The 20361-nt window shown below is 38.8% G+C and overlaps 1 protein-coding gene across 2 annotated transcripts in view; it reads left to right on the forward strand.

Annotated features, from left to right (window-relative positions):
- Window positions 1–20361, forward strand: part of HECW2 (HECT, C2 and WW domain containing E3 ubiquitin protein ligase 2) — a 113023-nt gene that overhangs the window by 32129 nt on the left and 60533 nt on the right. For both annotated transcript variants that reach the window (XM_014954567.1, XM_014954568.1), the window contains 4 exons: window positions 193–300; window positions 12662–12756; window positions 16670–16745; window positions 18606–18775. In XM_014954567.1, coding sequence (XP_014810053.1) covers window positions 193–300; window positions 12662–12756; window positions 16670–16745; window positions 18606–18775 — 449 coding nt within the window. The remainder of the gene's footprint in view (window positions 1–192; window positions 301–12661; window positions 12757–16669; window positions 16746–18605; window positions 18776–20361) is intronic.

Here is a 20361-nt window from a genome sequence, read left to right on the forward strand (position 1 = left end):
CCAGAGGAAACTCAAACTTTTAAGCTTTTCCCATAGGTTCTCTCTTTTTTTTTTTTTTTTTTTTTTTTTTTTTTTTTTTTTTTTTTTTTTAACACAAGTCATGTTTTGTATCTGGGCCTCTTCAAACAGAAAACTAAGAACACTACTATTATAAATACTACTTGACAATTTTTTTTTTCTTTCCTCTTGCAGATGAGAACTCTCCAGCCAATTTTTGGGATTCCAAGAATCGGGGAGTGACTGGCACGCAAAAAGGACAAATTGTATGGCGAATTGAACCTGGCCCCTATTTTATGGAATGTGAGTACCTATTTATCCAATGCTTATCTGAAGGTGAGCATGCTCAATGCAGATCAACGCGATGGCATTTGATATCCATTTTGTCAATCCCTCTGACAAGCCAAAGGAATTGATTGTATTGCTCTAAGGGGCAGCATTTCCCAGTGTGTTTGGACACTATAAAAGTGGACTTGAGCTTAGATGTACATTTGCATTCTAAGGACGTCCTTAGACAGCATGCTTCTTTTAAGGGAGGAAGGAATTGCCTTGTGCAATGTCGTATAGTATATATGCATTGAAAGATGAAGTCCCTTCCCAATAAGTTTGAAGTTTCAGCTGGCCAAAGATGAATGGTAAATGCATATAAAGGACAAGGTAGTAAGCTAGTATCTTGGTAGTGTTTGTTAGTATGAAGGTTAGATTTGTCTCTAGGAAGTGGCAGCCTCCTGTCCAGTTGCATCAGGGTTTCTCAGCTGAAGTTTCGTAGCGTTGGGAAATCCACTAAGCAGTTTTTTGGTATTGAGAGTCCCTAAGTGACTGGAACAAAAAGTCTTCAGTTGAACTCTGTTAGGAGTATTGGTAGCCAAGCTTCAAATGCGAGAGCTATGCCACTCCCTTAGGCGACCAGGATTTGTAGGAAGTTAAGCCACTGGACTGTGTGCTTTTTTAAAATAGGTTTATTATTTTTTCCTTTGTTTTTTCTTGCTTTTTGGTGAAAAGGAGCTCTCTTACCATCTAAAGCATATGATCCCCTAAAGAAATTGGTGTTCTAATCCTAGGATGTTGTATCTGAGCTTGCTGAAAACTCTGATATGCCAAGCATCAAAGTGGCAATCAGTCCCAAAAGAGCTCTGAGCTGCTCTACCACCTGTTTAGCCTCACAGCAATGAATCTTCCTTCATAAATTTAAAAAAAAAAATGCTCCCACTCTATTACTTCACTGTACAGTGCAGTGTTGCTAACTGTAGGTCTTGGCAGAAATTTTTATTCTAATTAACTGATATAACAGCAATACATGCATTTCAAGAGGTGTTGTATACCCTGTACTATAAATAATTATTAAAATTTTTTATTTCTAGAACTCATCATCGAATCCTGCCAACTTACTCTATGAGTTATGCAGCACATTTCTGTTAACAACATGAAAGCTTTACTAGGATAAAATTAAGTTCGTTAGGAGTTCATTACGGGAAGAAATGATTGAACTGAAGATAAGGATCAAGTTAATTAACTTTGATGGTGCCAGAGACAGTGGCATATTAAAGCAGATAAAAATGTTATGTTAGAACAGTTCATTGCCTTATCTGTTTTATACATATACTCTATTAGTATTATTGCCAATATGGGCAGTTTGACTTCAAGGATGTTTGTGTATTTTAGCTGGTTATGTGTTGCTCCATAATGCATGGAGATGAGGGCCTTGAACAACATTTTTAGTTCATGTGAGTAACTTAGGCTTATGCTTCAAGAACTAGTAGTTTTGACTTAAAATCAGCTGCAACTGACTTTGCACTTTGCAACCAACTGACAGAAAGAGGGAAGGATATATGTTCTTTGCTTGTCATTGGCTTTACTAATGCTGCCATACAATGAACAAGAGACAAGCAATTATGCAGCAACTGAGAACTGTAAAAAGGAATGTTTATGAGCATATGTTGCTATAGCACATAGTATGGCAGATAAATATGTCACCAGTGACACTTGTGTTTCTAGTGAGAGGCCAAAAATTACACTGAAACACTTAAATGAATGTCAAATTCCACTTTTTAAACTAGAAGGCACCATTGATATGTGACCGTATTTTCTCAGCCAGGCTTTTTCTTGTAGCTTATAGGTGGCGAGGTCACTCTTGATGCAACTACAGGCAGTTGCTCTTTTTTTCCCCATTTTTTTTCTTTTTTTTTTTTTTTTAATTCCACAGCTCAGGCAAGAGCAGCAGGTGGCTGCACAGTTCAGGTACAACCACAGTGTTCCTGCCTCTGCCGTGCGGGAAGAGCTGGGCTGTCAGGGTTCTCACTGTGCTCTGCAGACAGTGACACTGCCCAGCCTGTGCCAGCCACGGGGACAGACTCCGCTCCCCTGTGAGCCTCTTTCTTCTGCCACAGTGCTGATACAGTTTGTACTCTCCCTGTAGGGCTGCGTGTAATGCCACTCCATAGCAAGGGAGCAAGGGGGAGAGGCTAACATCCCCAGTAAGTATGTGCCTGATGATTGAAGTTAAGGTGTCTCTGATGCTTTAACATGCCATTGTTTTCCAAATTTTGGAAAGGACTCTACAGTTCTACATTTCTTGTGTTTAGAAATACCTTTGCTAAGAGGCAGAATATATCAGATAGAGGCCATGGTATTAGGAGTTTGTCATATTTACTCCTCACAGTAATGACATGCAGCAGACCATTACCAACTTGACCGTGGTTCTCTAGGAATGAAAGGAACAAGTGGGGAGCATTCCCAGATTCAGCAGCAACGTCCCCAAATTTTTACAGCAGCAGTTCCAATAAGTGGCAACAAGGTCTGGGGAAGCAGCATGGACAAAATGTGTAAATGGATCAGTCTAAACTCAGCTGGAGACTAATCACAGCACAGGAACGCTGTTTGCATCCAACCTCCTGCTCTTAACTGGGGTCAACTCTTGACGTGGTCAGCTGTGGTTTGAAAATCACAGTATTGAAAACCTTCAAGGACAGAGATGTCACATGTGCTGTAGGTAACCTTTTCCAGTGTTGCGCTATTGTTCCAGCCAAAAAGATTTCTCTGGCATCCAACCTGAATGGCAAAAGCTTAAATTTGGAGCCATTGCCCCTTTTAAAATCCTCTCATAGTATTGGAAAGAGTTGAGTTTATAATATTTGTCTTGCTTTAACTTCCTCTTCACTAGACAAAGCAAGGCCAGCTCCTTCAGCCTCTTCTCATAGGTCACATTTTTTCCATCCCAACCATCTTTGTAGTCCTGTGCCTGTTCCCTCTTCATCCTCTTGAACCTAGGGGTCCAAAACCAGGCACAATATTTCTCACCAGTATGAAGTAGAGGGGGGCAGTAAATTCTAACTGTCTGCTATACCTGTACGATTGGCAGACTCCTTGCTCTTGTAAACAGAGTTAATACGCTAAATAATTACAATAATCCTTTACGATTTCCAGTCAAAGCTGGCCTGAAGTTGTCTGACTTTTTGGCAAGAAAAGGAACAGAGGTTACTGATGTTGAACAATGAGTGGAGATCAGTCAGCAGGCACATTATCCAAAAGGCTTTGATTGTGGTTTTTCCCTAGCAGTGTCAGAGCTTAGGGACATCACATATCTTTTCACCAGTAAGGTAACCTCTCTGAAGGGCAAAGTGCAGAGGATGATAGCACTGCTAACAAGCCATGTGCAAACAAATCTCCTGCAGAAGTATTTCCATTTTAATTGCATTAATGTTAATCAGTGTGAGTCAGCTGGATTGGGCCTCAGATTCCTTCTGTGGGCCAGATTTATATCTTTTAAGAAAAGCATCTTATGCCTTAATTTGGGAAGATGTTTTTCCATGAGCATAATTGTAAACTTATTGATAGTTTCACTGAGGTCTGTGGAATTTATGCTTATGTTTGAAGGTAGGCTTTGGATAAGCATTTTTCTGAATTTTACATTACTGTGTTTCTGCAGTCTTGTAACTCAATTTTCTATTCATTCCATTTATCTATCCATATCCATTTTTCTATCCATATCCATTATTGTCCCTGTGGATTCAGCATCTCCTATTTTCCAAGCAAGTAACATATAAAGGCATAGTTTGCCATCTGCTCTATTCAGATCAAGTAACCTGCTGAAAGAAGGGCAGGGAGAGTCTCACCATCTTCATACTAAAAACAGACATTAATTCCCCCCCCCCCAGCATACAAAATTAGCAAAACAAGGATGATCAAAGAAAACTCACTTGCTTTAGACAAAAATCAACACCAAAAATTCTGTAGACTCTACCCTGAGAAGGGAGAATCAAAGGAATCAACAGTGAAATAATGAGAAATGAGCTTAATGTATTCCAGAGATAGAAGCAGCCTCTGGGGTGGGCGGAAGAGTATGCAAAGGAGAAAGAAAGAAAGAAAATACTTGCAACCTACGAAGTCCAGCTCACCATCACAAACAGCTGGTGTCGTTAAGCTGTCACCTCAAGACAAAGTGAGTGCCTCTGAACCGAAGAGCCAGCCAGTACAGAGGCAGGTGTTCCTCTTTCTTTTCCCTGGAGAAGGAGCAGGAATGCTATGTAAGCATGAAAAGGAACTCAGCCATTTTAGAGATTCAAGAAGGTGAATTTGAGCATCAATATGCCTAAGATGCTGTTTCCTTACATTGTAGAGGTGGCTTTAAAACATCCAGCTCTGAGGCTTGCTAAAACGTGGGGGAAGGAAAACAATGACTCACTAGGTGGCTCCCTCAAGTTGTTTTGCTGTGTAAACTACAGAAGAGTTCTTATACTTGGCTGCAGCGCTACAAACAGTTTTTGTCCTTCTCCTGTAAAAGGAAACAACAAGTTCAAGGAGCATTATTCTGAACAGGTGACAATAGTGTGATGGTGCAACACAGCTTAATGCTTTTGCGTTTGATATGATCATCTGGTATTTAGCATGGCATCAGACTGTTCAGTCCCTAAGTACGTCATGAGCTTTAGTCTCTGGTGCAAGGGGAGGCTGCAGTTGCCCCAGGAGTGATTTTTAGATGATGGAGTGTTTCTATGGGTGTAGCAGTTTGTGGCAGGGGCATCATGGTGGAACAGAGACGATGGCATTCCTTATGGAGAACAGAGCTAGCAGAAAGATGGAATGAAATGATCCATGGAAAGGCCGGTGATAGAAAAATCACGTGAAAGAAAGCTTGAGTTTTATGAAGAGTAGTTGATAAAAGCTGCCACTCATTTATAAACTGTGGCTTCTAAATAAGTTTTTACAGTATGGGGAAGGACAGGTCATGTTGGAGGTGCCATGGGAGGGAGATTCAGTATAATACAGTCACTCTCATGCAACAGGTAACTGGTGCTTATGTACTTCTATATACAAAGTCCCCAGAAGTTAAAAGCTGTGCATGTTCTAGTAGGCAAAACAGGCCAGGGGCTATTTTCTGCTGCTGGGAGCAAGTGACACAGCGTAGCTGGTGTCCCTGCAGCCAGCCCTTCTCCCTGTGTCAGTGGTGGTTGTGTGGTCGCACTTCAGTCCCCACCATGGTCCTGCCTGGTTTATTAGTACAGGCATAGGCCAAGAGCTTCCTTTGAGACTGTAATGGACTTGTATTTATAAGTTACAGCCTTGGTCCCATGATTATTAATTACAGTATCCACAAGAAACACCTTCACCTACTTGTAGTGGAATGTCTTTGTTGTTATTTATGACATTTGATGTCATAGTCATTACTGTGGGTAGAATAGAAATATATTGATCTGCATATATTTTTATTTACCAATGCTATGGCTTTGTCTTGAACAGTAATCTGTAGTGGCAGCTGTTGGGATTCATCCAAAGACTGCCAGTATTGTCACATCAATCATTTCCAAATCACCCTTGGGATGTTCGTGGTTAAACTACTCCTGGTGCCACACTGCAATCCTCAGAGGCAGTGACTGCATGCACAGATGCTCTCTGTTTTGTATTTAAAATCTTGGGTTTGTGGCATGAGTAGACTATGATATATATTCAGAAAACATGGTAATATGTGTGTTTGCATTACACTGGTATGTTACAAGTGAGGTTTTGTGTGGAGTTCCCTGTATTCAGTCCCTATTTCCAGGAAATTGCAACTTTGGCAAAAATAGTGTATTGAGACCTAAACTGTTATACTTTGTAACTAGCAGAGCAGACTCCCAGCTCCCTTTTTTGTTAAAAAAGCTAATATATATTGAAAGGAAAAAAAATACCAGTTTAATAATTGAACCTGATGTGCTTTTAGCTTTTAAGGGCTGCAGTAGCAGAGAGTTGTTGTTACTAGAGATATGAGCGCAATGTAGTATTGTTAGTGGTTTTGACCAAAATGGTCAATGTTAATGAATATTCTGTGAACATAATTCATTACTTTATATTTTTTGACCATTTAAATTAAATTCTGTAAAGGTCATTGTTTTCTCACATGGAATTGTTCTGAGCCCGGGACACTTGCCTGTATAGTGCCCTGCAACGAGTGCCCTTTTAGTGGTCTATATGGGGACTCATGGTTATTGTTGCTACCCTATTTATAAACACATTCACTGAGTTAGAAATACTTCTATTATTCTACTATTTATATCTGATGTCTCTTAACAGCTATTTTTGAGTGTCACAAATAACTGAAACAGGATCAGGTCATGTATTTTTTACATTTTTACATTTGTGGCAAGCCTTGTTGACTTCCTTATGCACATAATACCCCCGGTGTTTTGTTTGAAAGGTTAGATCATAATTAAATGCTTTGCCAAACTGGAATATAATAGGCAATGCTCACAACTGTAAATAAGACTGACTGGGGCTGGCAGGGATAGGTAGACTCTGTTATCTGAAAAACCATTTGTTCAAGCAGATTCCTTTGAAGCAGGTTAGATGAAGAGAGAACACTGGGACAAACATTTTCTGTTATTGATCTTAGTTTATCTAAAAGGCTTTCTGTAAGTCTGCTTAAGTCACTTTCTAGGTTTCCTTTTTTTATCATTCCTTCTGTAAAGTAAATTCTGTGATGTACCTGCTGAGACAGCCAGCAAGTACCCGGAGGCAGCCAGCTTTGGCACTTGCGTTCTGCTGCTGCTTGCTACGCTGTGCTATTCCCAGTAGGAAGTAATCAAAAAGGTACACGGTTAAAGTGATGCAGAGAATTGAATGCTAAATGTCCAAGCAAAAAGGTTCTGTTCACTGAACTGTCACACTAAGGGAAAGAAATTCAGCTGGTAGGATGTGCAGAGCACTTCCAAATTCCTGCAGTTGTCTATGAGGTGTTTGGGTTCAGCTGGGAAAAATTAGGGTTTCACCCAGTGCCTTTTTCCTGTATTGCATCTCCCTTTATAGCTTTGTAAAGCCTCAATGTGAGTGACTTAGTTTGTTCTAGTGACAAAGTTTTCTTAACTAAGTATTATGGACCACGCTTTCATATTTTTCAGATGAGTTTGTTTGATGTTGGCTTTTTCCTCATTGAATGTTGGAGGGCATATATTTATATCTGCAGAGAGCCATGGATTCAACCCAAATAACTTCTGGCATCTAACTGCCGTGTCCAGGAAGTATTAACTGCTCTGCAATTTCCATGCAGTCAGCCAGGAGCACTGTTTACCTTCACTCATCCAGGCTTTGACTTGTCTTTTGGAGATGTCTCTGCCCATCCCTTCTCAGTGGAGTGTGGGGTGATTCCACCTCTGCTGCAGGCGTTTCATTTGACTAGGGTATATCTGGAGCTTATTGCTCTTATAGCGAACACATTTGTTTTCCTGTATTATCACTCTCCTGGAAAGAATGCATTCTTCTAGAATTATCTTCATGTGTTTATGCATTCTACGTTTATGTATTCTGAGTATCTTCCTGTCCTAAAGCAATTTTTCGATGGGCCAAGTTAAAGTATTAAAGGCAGTAAAAAGGTAGTTGAAGCGGGGGACTTCAGGGAATTAGTTTTAAAATCTAGCTGTTTTATGATATAAAAAAAGATGTTTTAAAAGCAAGCTATTATTTGGTGTAAGCTGATCTCTTTATTATTGAATAGGCAAGAGTGTTTGGTCCACAGAGGGAAGTACAGCACTATAATTTCATGCAGGAATTCTTTTGAAATTCAAATGTCAATGTTTGAGTCCCAGAAACCTTTGTTAATTCCAACATTTTTATGTAACAGACCTAAGCTATAAAACTATGGTTATAAAATGATAACAGCTATTGGCTTCTAAAGAAGGGGATTATGGTTTTACAGAGTATTCAGATTAATTAACATATATATAGAACATTTTATATGACTGTGTAGTATCTTTTAAAGAATCATAGTTACCTCAATTCCATTTTTTTCCTCATTTTTAAATGAAAGAATTTCTTGTGTATATCATTTCTGGAGGCATGTCAGTGATAATGGCGCATATATGTTACCAGGGACACAGAGCTAGGTACAGTCTTCCCCCCCCCCCAGTGAAGATACTTTTTGTTCTGAAATGTCATATTTTTCTTGAATAAGACAGAAAACAGTCCTGTGGTCAGGTACAGATGTCTTTCCTTTGCTGGATTTACTGCTCTTAACTTTTTCATTACGGATCACATACAAAGCGAGCTAATTAGCTCTTTGAGGGAAGAAGTAGGAAAGAAAAAAGAGAAGTGCAAGTTTTTCCCTAAAGCAAACACATGAAAGCAAGGTGGTAGGAGGAATGAAAGAGACTGGGATAACTCTGTAGGTGATGCATGCTATTGTGCAGTTTGTAGTATGGAGAAGTTCAGAAGAAGCTTGTGTATTGATATGGTCTTGAACTCAACTCTGTTTGCAGGTAATTTAACTTACGGTTTCTGAAGAGGTCTGTGTATTTATGGGGCCTTATTTATAGATAGTAGGCTGAGATCAGGAACAGCCACAGATACCTATTTTCAATATATCTGGAGCTCAGGAATCCATCAGTCATCAAGAAAAACTGCTCTAATCAACATTTTTTTTTCTCGTAACACAGTACAAGAAATGTCAAAACGTTAGATCCTCAGCTGTTTTGAACTGACAGGCTTCCTTTGAGATTTCTTTTATTGTTAAGTATTAACTGCAGTTTCTAGCATTATTAGTCACAAAAAAAATTGCTTAGCTGCCTCTGGTTCCATGAAGGGATTGCGTTCTTGCTATATACAATATCCAGTCTTGCAAACCCACATTCACATTGGCAATGTCTGCATGCTTGTGATGGGTAGCCCGTTTTACAATTTCGTACTGAATTTTGATCACAGCTTCTCTTGTGTTAATCCCATCAACACAATGGTAATGGCAAGTCTGCCGTTCCTGTGTGTAGTGCTTTATAAAGCCCAAACCAAATCAATGGTGCTTCTCTTGGGAAGTGGGAGAAAAAGTCTCCACGCTGTGTTTCTGAGTGCTCTGCTTTCTCTAATTATTTCTAGCAGTTAATCCTGAAGATTGTATGATAATTTTTTTTAAGTTTAGTTTGTATAAAAAGGTATCATCAGATCTGTTTTTTAAATCAAACATTGTATTCTTCTATCACCAGCTGCATACAGGTATTGAAAAGTACTGTGTGCTTGTAGAAGTCATTGGGAGAAAGAAATCCTAGGATCCGAAGCTCGTAGCATTGCATTTCAGCCTTTCAAGGAATGTACACGTCAGTGTAGGGAGAACATACAACAAACTTCTGCTACTGTCACTTTATTGACTGACTGTGAATAGAAGCAGCAGCTGATAACCTTTCCATTGCTAGGTTCTTTTCAGAAGTGATGAACTGAGAAACGGTAGCCAATGACAGCAGACTGAATAAACAGCAGCTTCAAAAATTCTCTGAAAAATAAAGTTTGGGTTGCAATAGAGTTGAGAAATGGAGCTGGAAAGCAGAAGTCTTGGTGAAATAGTTCGTCTTGCCATTCTCTCATGTAGTCATAATACATTCACAGTGTGATTAAATGATGCTCAAGACCTGAGTCCTGGTTACTTAATATGCATATTGTACAATATGAAGAGTCCAGCACTTGGTTTAAATCCTACCAACTTTCACAGGTGCCAAAACCCCAATTTTATGTGAGCCAGAAGTTCTTGTGTGTCCGTTTGGGTATAAGTATTGTTGGTAGGTCAACAGAGTTGCTCAGTCTAGGAAGAACCCTTAGGTCCTGACCCATAATTTTTAGGTCTGATAATCCTTTGTAGGTGATTAGAAATCCTGTTTGCATTTTGAATTTTGCTGTAGAGGTTGTGGTAGACAGAGCATGTTTTTGACTGTGTGTGTGAACTCAGCTGTGAGGAGGAGGAAGTGGGACCAGCAGCTCCTCCACCTATTAAGCCCCTGGAGGCACTGTCAGCCAGTCACTTTCCTTTGAAGGGTAGTTCTGAGGTGCCTCCTCTTTGTTCTGGGAGGAAGATAGTAAATAAACGTTGACGTATAACAGCAGCAAATTTAAAAATAAATAAATAATCAATCCTTTTTGGCTTAGCAGGCTTGCAGAATGGATTTCTGATGCTTCTGAGTAGGGATAAGTGGGTATTTTATCCTGCAGTAATTAAATACCTCAGCCCTCAAGGAATCGTGCTGTATGTCTCAAAACCTTATAGAAAACATAGCAGTTTTGTATACTGACGTTGTTAAACGCAGTTAGAGGAATGGAACTGCCAAAACTTTCACGCACATCCCCTGGTCTGTCTGAACTGACTGTTGTAATTTGTGCCTGCCTGGGGCCATTTCTGTACCCAGGAGTAAATCCTTATCAACCTCATGCAGAAGAGTTATCCCAATGGAGAAGGAAAACAGAGAGATTGTTCCAGATAGGGAAAATCCCACAGGGTCAAGGGCGGCCATAATTATAGCTGTTCTGCTGGGCTGGAGGAATGCAGAGAAACAACAGTGGAGGTCAGGCTTTGGTTAAATATAACACTCTTTTGTTTGCAGTAAATGCAGTTTAGCAAACAAAACTTTATTCAGTGGGACCAGAAACATGTGTCAGACTCTGGAAGAAGTTGCATGACACGTACCTGAAGGAAGCTTGACGCACTTTATATTGGAACACAGGAAAGGTGACCATTTGTCTCATCCTCAAGTTGTGTCTATTTAGTCTCTTTTTTTTTTTTTTTTACCAGGATCAGGAATATTTTTGGATTAGCATACTAAATTATAGTCAAAGGTTTGACAGGTTACATAAAAAGTAAAATCTTAGACCCTAGAGGAGTTAATAAAAGATGCAGTGCTTTTTAACATTGTCATCAGTAGTTTGAAATCCAGGCTTCACCCTGATTTCATTTGTGGATGATAAGAGAATGAGTGGAGTGGATAAAAGCAATTGAAGACCCATATAGGATGGTTTAGCAAGTTAGGCACAGCTAAATAAAATTGATTTTGATATTGCTGAATTCAGAATGAAAGGCACATAGGCCATGTGTTCTGCACCTCGACATCAACATGCTATGTTAACCTGTGACGAGAAGCTGTAATGCATTTCTTGGATATAGAAGCAGAGGAGCATCTTTTAGAACCATTCAGCTTTGTTGAGGACGATGCTGGGGTACTGTGTATGCTTCTGGAGTCCATAAGTCAACATTCATTTTGTGAAGGCAAGAAGGGGCAGCAAAGAGCACAATAATGATTGGAATAGATGATTTAATGATTTCTCCTCCAATCAACAAAAAGCACAGTTATCTTACAGCAAATAGGGTTGTATCCAGGAAAATATATGCTAAGTCTCCACCCTGATTCTCTGCAATCCTGTTTTTGGCTGCAAGAGAATGGTGGGGCACTTGTCTTTCTGTTCTCTGTGCCCCTTGCCTAAGGTTAGGAAAAAGAAGTGCAAGGCATGTTCCCTGGCCGCTGCTGCTCGAGGTCTTGGGGCACTTAGCACATGTTCACCTGTGCTCTTCTACCTTCTATCACAATTCCTGGAGGGGTAAGCAGTTCAGTTGAGAGTTACTGCTTCCATCTGAAAAAAAAAAAACACTAAACCTGAAAAAACCAAACTGTTCAAACTGCCTAAAAAAGATGCCAGTGTTTAAATCATAATGTCAGCATAATATATGTTAATGCATTCATCAAAATATGTAACCCTCTGTTTGAGAAGCGAAAAAAGCAGTTGCTTTGACTATTTCCTCGATTAACAAGATATAATACCTGTAGCACTGCCTCGGTCTGTAACGCTGTAGAGAGAGGTCCCATTTTATGATTAAATAATTTAAGAATAAAACATATGTGTAATTATTTTTTGGTTTGCAACTTACAAATCTGCTGAAAAATAGCAATTCATATTACCTCTATTACGTTAAAATGAACATGTCTTCAGAGATCTACACCAATCTCATTTCCTTCCCTCTGGACCCATACAAAACATACAGAAGTGGCTTTGTGTGAATTATGGCTTGTGAATACTTAGACATTTCTTACCCAGAAGTGACCATGACTGTCTTGCTGTAAGAGCTGGAAAAAATGAGCTGGTCATTTTTTACTGACTGAGTAGAAATATAGTTAAAAGCAAACAGGAACATTTACCAGTTCTTTACCTAAAAAGTCTATTCAAGATGTTTTGAGTCAAGTTTCCAGTTTTCTACGGATGGAGAGAAAATATCTTTCAGTTACAGTTACTTGCATGCTTTTACAACAAAGATGTATTGGGGAACTGCCCAAACTCAGACTCCATGAACAGAAGTGAACTGTGACTCCCTGTGTGCATGTGTTCCTTTCTTTGTCTCTTTTTTGCCTGGGGTCAGTCGTGAAGAGTTTAATGCGATTTTTGTTTTGTTTTTCAGCTGAAATAAAGATCTGTTTTAAATATTACCATGGTGTTAGTGGAGCCCTCCGAGCTACTACTCCATGTATCACTGTGAAAAACCCTGCTGTGATGGTAAGTTTAGCCCATTACTTCATTGGATTTTTATAAGATGATAGTATTAACTGTCAGATAAACCTATTGCTATATTTTCTAATTTTATCATTAACTGCAGTTTTTGCAAAAAACTATATTGCCTGAAAGAAATCATTAAAATTGGGAAATGCTTTTCTTGGTTTTGTGTTTTTCATTGTAAAATGACATTAAAATCATTGAGCTTAGTTGAAATCTATTATGCTAAGGACTTGATTTTGCTTGCTTTAAATTTTGCAGCTTAGTTTGCTGTAATTTAACACCATAATAGAAATTTTTCACACTGGTTATTTAACTCAAACTTATTAATCCTCAATCCTTATTAAAAGTCTTCTTATGTCTTAGTATTAAAGATGAAATTGTTGCTGAGATAGTAATTATTAGTATAAAAATGAGACTGGACAAAACTCTGTTCTTGCAAAAATTATTCATTTTTTTGATTGCTTGTGTACCACTGAAGTCTAGATAATTCTCTGACTGTTAAGAATTATTGCTGCCTTACTATACTTTCATTATGAGACTTGTTCTTTTGAAATAGTAAAAGTTTTAGTTGTTTAAATATGTATTGGAAGTAATTTATCTAATAGGCTAGTTCTTCAGTTGGCATGAAGTTTCACAGTGCATTTATTCATTGATACCAGCTGACAAAGATCACGTCTGTTAGGATGTTGTCTTGACAACTGCAGCGCTGAAGATACTGTAGAACACAAGTTACTCAGACTGAAGAGCTTTTATTCTGATCCTGCGCCTTTTCAGGGTTGTATATTATATACAGGTGCATGTTATGCCTACATGATATTGTATGTGCTATACTAGACTTTATAGACCAAATGTTTTTTCTTTTTCTTAGAATTACAGATCTGGGTGATAGCATCATTTAATTGTCAGATCTTTGTCAGATCTGACTATGAATAATACCATTTCGCAGCAGGCATCTCAACTCTTGATATTTTACAGAAGAAAATGTGTTACAGTTAATGAGTTTGACAGCCACTGTCTTTAATATCAATGTATAAACTGCAGTCTGTAAGGTAGCCTGACTTCGAACAAAGGAAAAAATGCATCTCAATGTAACCCTTAAAATGGGCTACGTGCTGCACTGTATTGTTACTGAGAAACAGAGTAATTATACTGGATGGAGAAACTGTTTGAACTTGTGTGTTTTCTTGACCTTGTGATAATAGCCACCAATGTTTTTGAGATTCAGTGCTCAAAAGGACATCTGAACTTCTGTGATTCAGTATGCATTTATTAACTGAAGACCTGTCTTTCAGAGTCATTGGTCAATCCTGGGTGTTTAACTGGCTGTCACTATTTAAATTTCTTTCCTTTGAAAGGTAGCAGAGCGTCCTGGGTATTCTACAGCATTTACGCTACTACTAGAAGGTTTAATTTTATGGAAACATTTTTGTTTGCACTGACAGTATAGACTTCCAGTAATAGTGAGCTGGTTTTTTTTCCCTGATGAGAATGTCATATGACAGCTCAGATGAGACTTCCTAAAAATATCATATGGGGTTAGTTGTACATAAGTACACCTATTACTATGGTAATACCTCACACCATTTTCATGGTTTTGGTGTTCAGCTTAAGCACCGTGTAGTAGAGAATACTTTGTTCTCTTAGCACTGGTCATGTCTGTTTGTCTGTTGCTAGAGAAATGCTGTTCATGGCAGTGGTAAGAGAGTCATGACATGCCCACTCTCTTTTTTCTTTTTTTTTTTTTTTTTTTAGCTGCAATAAGTTACCTGCTTACTTGAATCATTCTGTGTTTTTGCATTACATGGTTTGGTGGAGGACGTGTTTCTGGCTTTCCTTGTACTGATGGCGTATCACACCAGGCATTTCAGTCCATCCCATTTTTGGATTAGCAACTAGCATTCCGTTGTGTTCGTTTGAACCAGTGGAAATGCAAGGGCTGATCTAGCACTGAGAAATGCTGTGTTACCCCAGATGAGGAAGCCTTTGTAGTGAAAAAAATCTAAGCATGTATGCTGGGATGAAATTTTCTGCTTGGTGCGGAAAAATTGAAATTGCTGTTCAGGTCGTAAGGGAACAGAAAAGGGTGTATAGAAAAACCGTGGAAGTGCTAGGGAACACTGTTACAATTCATTATATTATAGCTGAATTGTGGGCAAATCCTATTTTCTATATAACGAAGTAATGATTAGGAGTGTAAACAATATTGCTCAGAGTCAGTGATGTAGCAGAAAAATAGGTATAGAATGAGGAAGGTCTTTTTGTGGGTGAATAACAAATGTTTTAGGAAGAAAACATTGCGTGTTAACAATAAGCTCCAAAAGAGTACAGTGAAATGCATAGTGTTTCTTTGGCCTTGCCTGGGCAGCATCACCATCCCAGGGGGATGCCCCCCTTGCTGCTTCCAGGGAATCTGTCTGTAGATGAAGGGACACTGATACGGCTGGAATGAACCCATTGCTTTGGTACCCTCCTAATTTGACTATCAGATGTCACTGCTTATGGACTTCCTTTTCCATAGAAAGTCACTGGGATGATGATGTCGTGCTGGGTGGGAAAGTGATACTTTCGAGCACTGTAGTGAGAAGAGTCTTACCCTGGGATCGGTGGTGGATCGTGAAGCCAGCAGTGAGGGAGAGGGCCGGGCTGGTTGGTCAGTGGCAGCACTTGCTGGCACAGTGTGTTCCCTCACAAGACTGTGGGGCTGAAGCCCATGGGGACAACAGACATCAACGTCATCACTTTTTCTTCATCACTTTGTTTGACTGCTTGTTACGTACGAATTATTAGAGTTTTGCAATGGGAGAATTTCTGTGTGTTTGCTAATTCCAGTGAAACTCCAATGCGCTTGCTGATCATTGTGGGAAGTATTTGAAAGGTAATGACTTAAAGCAATATTAAACAGAATGCAAAGCGGGTTCCTCATGGCTACCATGGTGCCAGAAATGATTTATCGATACGTTAACTTCAAACAACGGGTTCAACTGCTCAGAACTGCTTTACATACTTCCTCTACACACATCGACATGCAAGTTTTTATTCAGCTTATTTTTTTTTTAATCATTGAATAAATCAGGTGACTTCCTGTTCTATCACTACTATTAATCTCCAGCACCATATTTGGCTGAAGCTTTTTTGTCAGGCTGTGTCACCTCTTCTGCTTGGGAGTGAGTGCGGTGCCTACCTGGAGAACAGTTTGACTTGAAGATAGCTCCATGGATGTCTTCATGATAGATTATTCAGCTGGATGCACATCTCTCTCTGTCTTGAAAGACAAATTCTTCTGCTGGTTGAAAGAGCTAGACATTAATAAGTCATTAACACATGAGAAACTTTGTATTTTGAAGTAGTGCTTTACCGAAGGAGGGATTTCAGTAAAAAGCATACCATTAAATCTGTGGAGCATAAGCTTTTAGACCACATTCATATTTAGATATCTGATGCACTTTTGTTCATAGATATGAAGGCCTTTGTTAGTCTCTCTTTGATGTCTTTGCTTTTTTTGTTGCACAGTAAATTGTCTATTTGTGGAAAGTGACAAGTTACACACGCTGTCACTGACCAGCTCAGTGCTTTGGTATGTATTACCAATCCATGCTGTTGATTGTATTTTACAAAAGGGAAACCTGTAAGAAAATGTAGTCTCTTTTTCTCTGGTTACTGGTGTCTGCACATGTATTAGCCTATACATGTTCTGTTTGCAAGATTCCAAGTACTGGTGTATTAGCACTCTGTGGCATAAATAATAGATATTTTCCTAGAAATGAATGCTGTAGCTTTGCCTGTCAGTGGTATTGAGCAATAGTTGGTCAGATTCTTCCCCTTCATACTACCTTACAATTACATTATCATCCTCAAGCATATACAAAGCAGATGAAAACTTCTGTGGTATATTTCATTTTTTTCTCCTCTTTAGATGGGAGTAGAAGGCACGGATGAAGGTGCTTCTGGAGCCCAGCACTCTAGGAAATTAGTCAGCTTTACCCTATCAGGTAAAAACCAACACTACCCTATTTTACAACTTATTGCTAAAAAAAAATATAAATTTACTGTTTTAAATAACATCAAAGATAGAACACTTACTTTATTAGCCTCTGTAGGAGCACACTCTAGTGGCTTGAAAGATGTCATTTCTTTAGAACTTCTTCTTGTTGAAAACAAGTCAGTCTCATGAATCTCCAGGAGTGAAAGAAATGGATTTGATGGGTCTCAGCATGAAAAATTTGGAGAAATTTCCCGTTTGCACAAGGGACAGTTCCTCTCAGGTTGAAGAGTGGAAGACTTAGCCTCTAAATAAAATGCAAGCCTGTTTATATCACTTGAAGTAGTAAAAAAGCAGTGGCTGCAAATGGTGGTTTAGAAAGGAAAAAATCTTTACTTGTAACAGAGCTAAGCTGTCGCTACAGCAGAATAGCTGCAGGGGTACAGTCTACCAGCTTCCCTTGTTTTGATTAGCACTTTATTCCATGGGAAGTCTTGTGTGAGACTGAAGCATATTCCACTTGAGCAAAGACAGAAGAAATTGCTTCTGAATCTTGAAGAGCTGACAACGAAAACATTTAGAGATGGTTGGGGTAAAGCAGAAAAAACCCCCTGCTTTTTGAAATGGGCTTACAGCAGTTATATAGGATAGAGCTGATAGGTTGTATAGACTTACATAGAGTACTATACAAATAGTTTTTGTGAATTCTCAGAAACCTGTTGAGTTTAATAGAAGGTTATGACTCAGCCTGAGGAGTCCCTTAATTTAATTTTGAAAGGAGTATTGGCTGATAGGTCTGTAACATATTTCCTGGACCACTTTTTTTGGTTGTTCATTTGCACATGCAAAGTTGTTACTTTTAAAGTCAATTATCCTTTATTTCATGGTTTTTCTACTCACAGTAGCTTAATTTTGAGTGGTGGGTAGGATTATTATTATTATTTTAATTTTTTTTACTGAATCCACAGGTGTGGCATTTCATTTTAGTGCAGTGAATTTTTACTGCGTTTATAAACCGCTCATCTAAGTGTATATGTGCCAGTTGTATTAGAGTCACGAAGAATGCATGCAACTTATTGGGGTACCTAATGGAGAAATATACTAAAATCTTGTGCTTCAGCAAACCTAAACAGAGAAACATTTTACAGTTAAGTCTAAAATCTAATATTATGTAAACAAAATACTTCTTTTGTTCTTGTTGAAGCTTGCACTGTCGTTGAAGTCCTTGGGCATGAGAATATGCACCTGAGGAAATTATTGTTGCAAGTTACAGGGGCTGCAGTACTGAGGTTTCCCTAGGAAGAAAGAAGCATTTTCAGAAAACTTTGCCTCCTTTTATGTGAGAGAATCTATCTTTTTCTAAGTTGAGAGAAAATGTGCATCATACTCCAGAGCAATGTTGCTAATGAATATTTGAAGCTATATTTATCAAAGTCTCAACTTTGGGAAAGTGCGAGTTCACTACATTGCCTCCCATACAGTTTTTTATCTTGCTCCTTACCCAGAAACAGAACAAGTATTGTGTGATGTTTTTTTTGTGGTTTTTGGTTTTTCTTTTTAAGAGTGGAAATACCTTACATACTGAGAAAAACCTTAGTAGGTGATTTACAAGTTCATGCTTTTTGTTTCACAAATGACTGGAGGCTAAAACGTAAATGGGGCTGTTGATACCTTTCCTCCCTATGTTCTCTTGGGAAAACATTGACTTCCTGCTTTAACTGTCTTCTGTACACTGGATCCAGTTAACGTATGAGTAAATTTAAGTTGCTTTATTTAGTATTTTATGGTAGTATTTTAGGAATGTGCTACTTTGTGAACTAGCTTTAGTTTACTCAATTCCTTTTTCCTTCCTTTTTGTTTTGCTTTATAGATATTAGAGCAGTTGGACTTAAAAAAGGCATGTTCTTCAACCCTGATCCTTATCTAAAGATGTCCATTCAGCCAGGCAAGAAAAGTACATTTCCTACATTTGCTCATCATGGCCAGGAAAGAAGGTCGACTATCATCAGTAACACAACTAATCCTGTCTGGCACAGAGAGGTAATGGATCCCTTTTGAGAGCTGATGCAGCGCACCAGCCCTACATTTTCTCTTTATGCATTACTCCTTACTCTCTGAAGGCTGGGAGCTTATTTTGTAGCTAGTTATTTAAACTGACAGAAATTGTAGTAATTTTAGGAACCCTGTTGTTGGATAGAAACAGCTATCATCTGCATATTGAAGCTGCACTGCTGTGAGTTTTTCATTCCCTTCTCTGCTAACAAGAGTTGAACTCGCTCAACAGCTCTGTAGATTGCAAAAATAAATTAATTAGAATGGATTATATGTTGTGAGAAGACTCTTTAAGAAAAGGTACAATAAGTGACCATTTGTGCTTAGTGATTGCAACAACTGTTCATTTGGAAATGATATTCTCATTGTGTATAGCAGGTGACAAATTTTCCGTTTTGTCAGGCAGAAGGGGATGCTCTTGGTTGTAGCCTCTGTATGTAGTGCTGGAGGGAGGAAAGCCCAGGGAGGAGTTGCAGCACCACTCAGAAAAGGGGTGGGGGGAAAAAGAGGCAGTTTGGCAGAAGCCAGTTTTCCAGATGTGTTTATATTCAGTAAACTGTGCAGGTCTTAGAGAAGGAACTCAGTCTCACAACTCTCTTTGAGCACAGAAGAGCCAGGTTGTGCCTTTGAAGGTAAACATTTAAGTGGGAAACAAGGTGAAAACACTGACTGAAGTCCACAACCCTTTCAGGACTGGCGAGCAGCATTCTTGATCTGCTCCTGTTTTCTAATGAGCAGATGCCTGTACTGTGTTTGATGAATGTTAATGTGTTCTTTAGGAAGATTGAAAAATTGAGTGGGCTTTCGAAAATGTTCCCACAAATCATAAACCAAACAAGCAGTAAAGCAGAACAGAACAGGGCCAGCATTAACACTGCTCTGGGGTACTTTGTTGTGGGAAAGACTGTAGATATGTGGAAGTCTTAAAATCTTAAAAAAAACCAAAATAATCAGGGTTCTAATCTCTAAATTGATTCTTCATCTTTCTTTTTGTCTGTCCTTCTGTCCAGTAGATAGAAAGAAAATCTACTCTTACTTTTCCCCTTTTTTCTCCTCCAGTTCTCCTTGGTGTTGAAGCTTATTAGAAAAGTGATAATGTTCACTGGTGCACGCATTATATCAGCTTGCTTTAACTGCTGTATCTTCCCTGTAGCAATGCTCTGACGACAGCAGCTTATGATCCCATTACATATGCTGACCTAGTAGTGCAGAATTGATTCTGTTTTACATCTACTCTTTCCTGCAAAATAATTTACAATTTTATAGCAAACTGAGAGCGACAATTTTTTAAGTTCTGTTTATCACAGGAACCCAGCTCTGACAGTTGCCCAGCATGAGAAAGTGTTTTCATTCCTGACCCAATTTAATTGCTGTTTTTGAATATATTTAGCTGAAGTCTACAGCTGAACTGGAGAGTTTTTCAATTCTTTTATATATTGTTCAAAACATCTTTAGCTGCCTAGCCAGGTGTGTATGAGGCATTGTACTCGGGTTGGGATTTGCTCAGAGGTCTTAAAGATGGCAAATAGTAATAGTTATATCCCAAAGACCTCGGGTTTCCTGAATGGGTTATA

Source organism: Calidris pugnax, unplaced genomic scaffold, assembly GCF_001431845.1.
Source record: "Calidris pugnax isolate Ruff unplaced genomic scaffold, ASM143184v1 scaffold103, whole genome shotgun sequence".
Classification (NCBI taxonomy): Eukaryota; Metazoa; Chordata; class Aves; order Charadriiformes; family Scolopacidae; genus Calidris; species Calidris pugnax.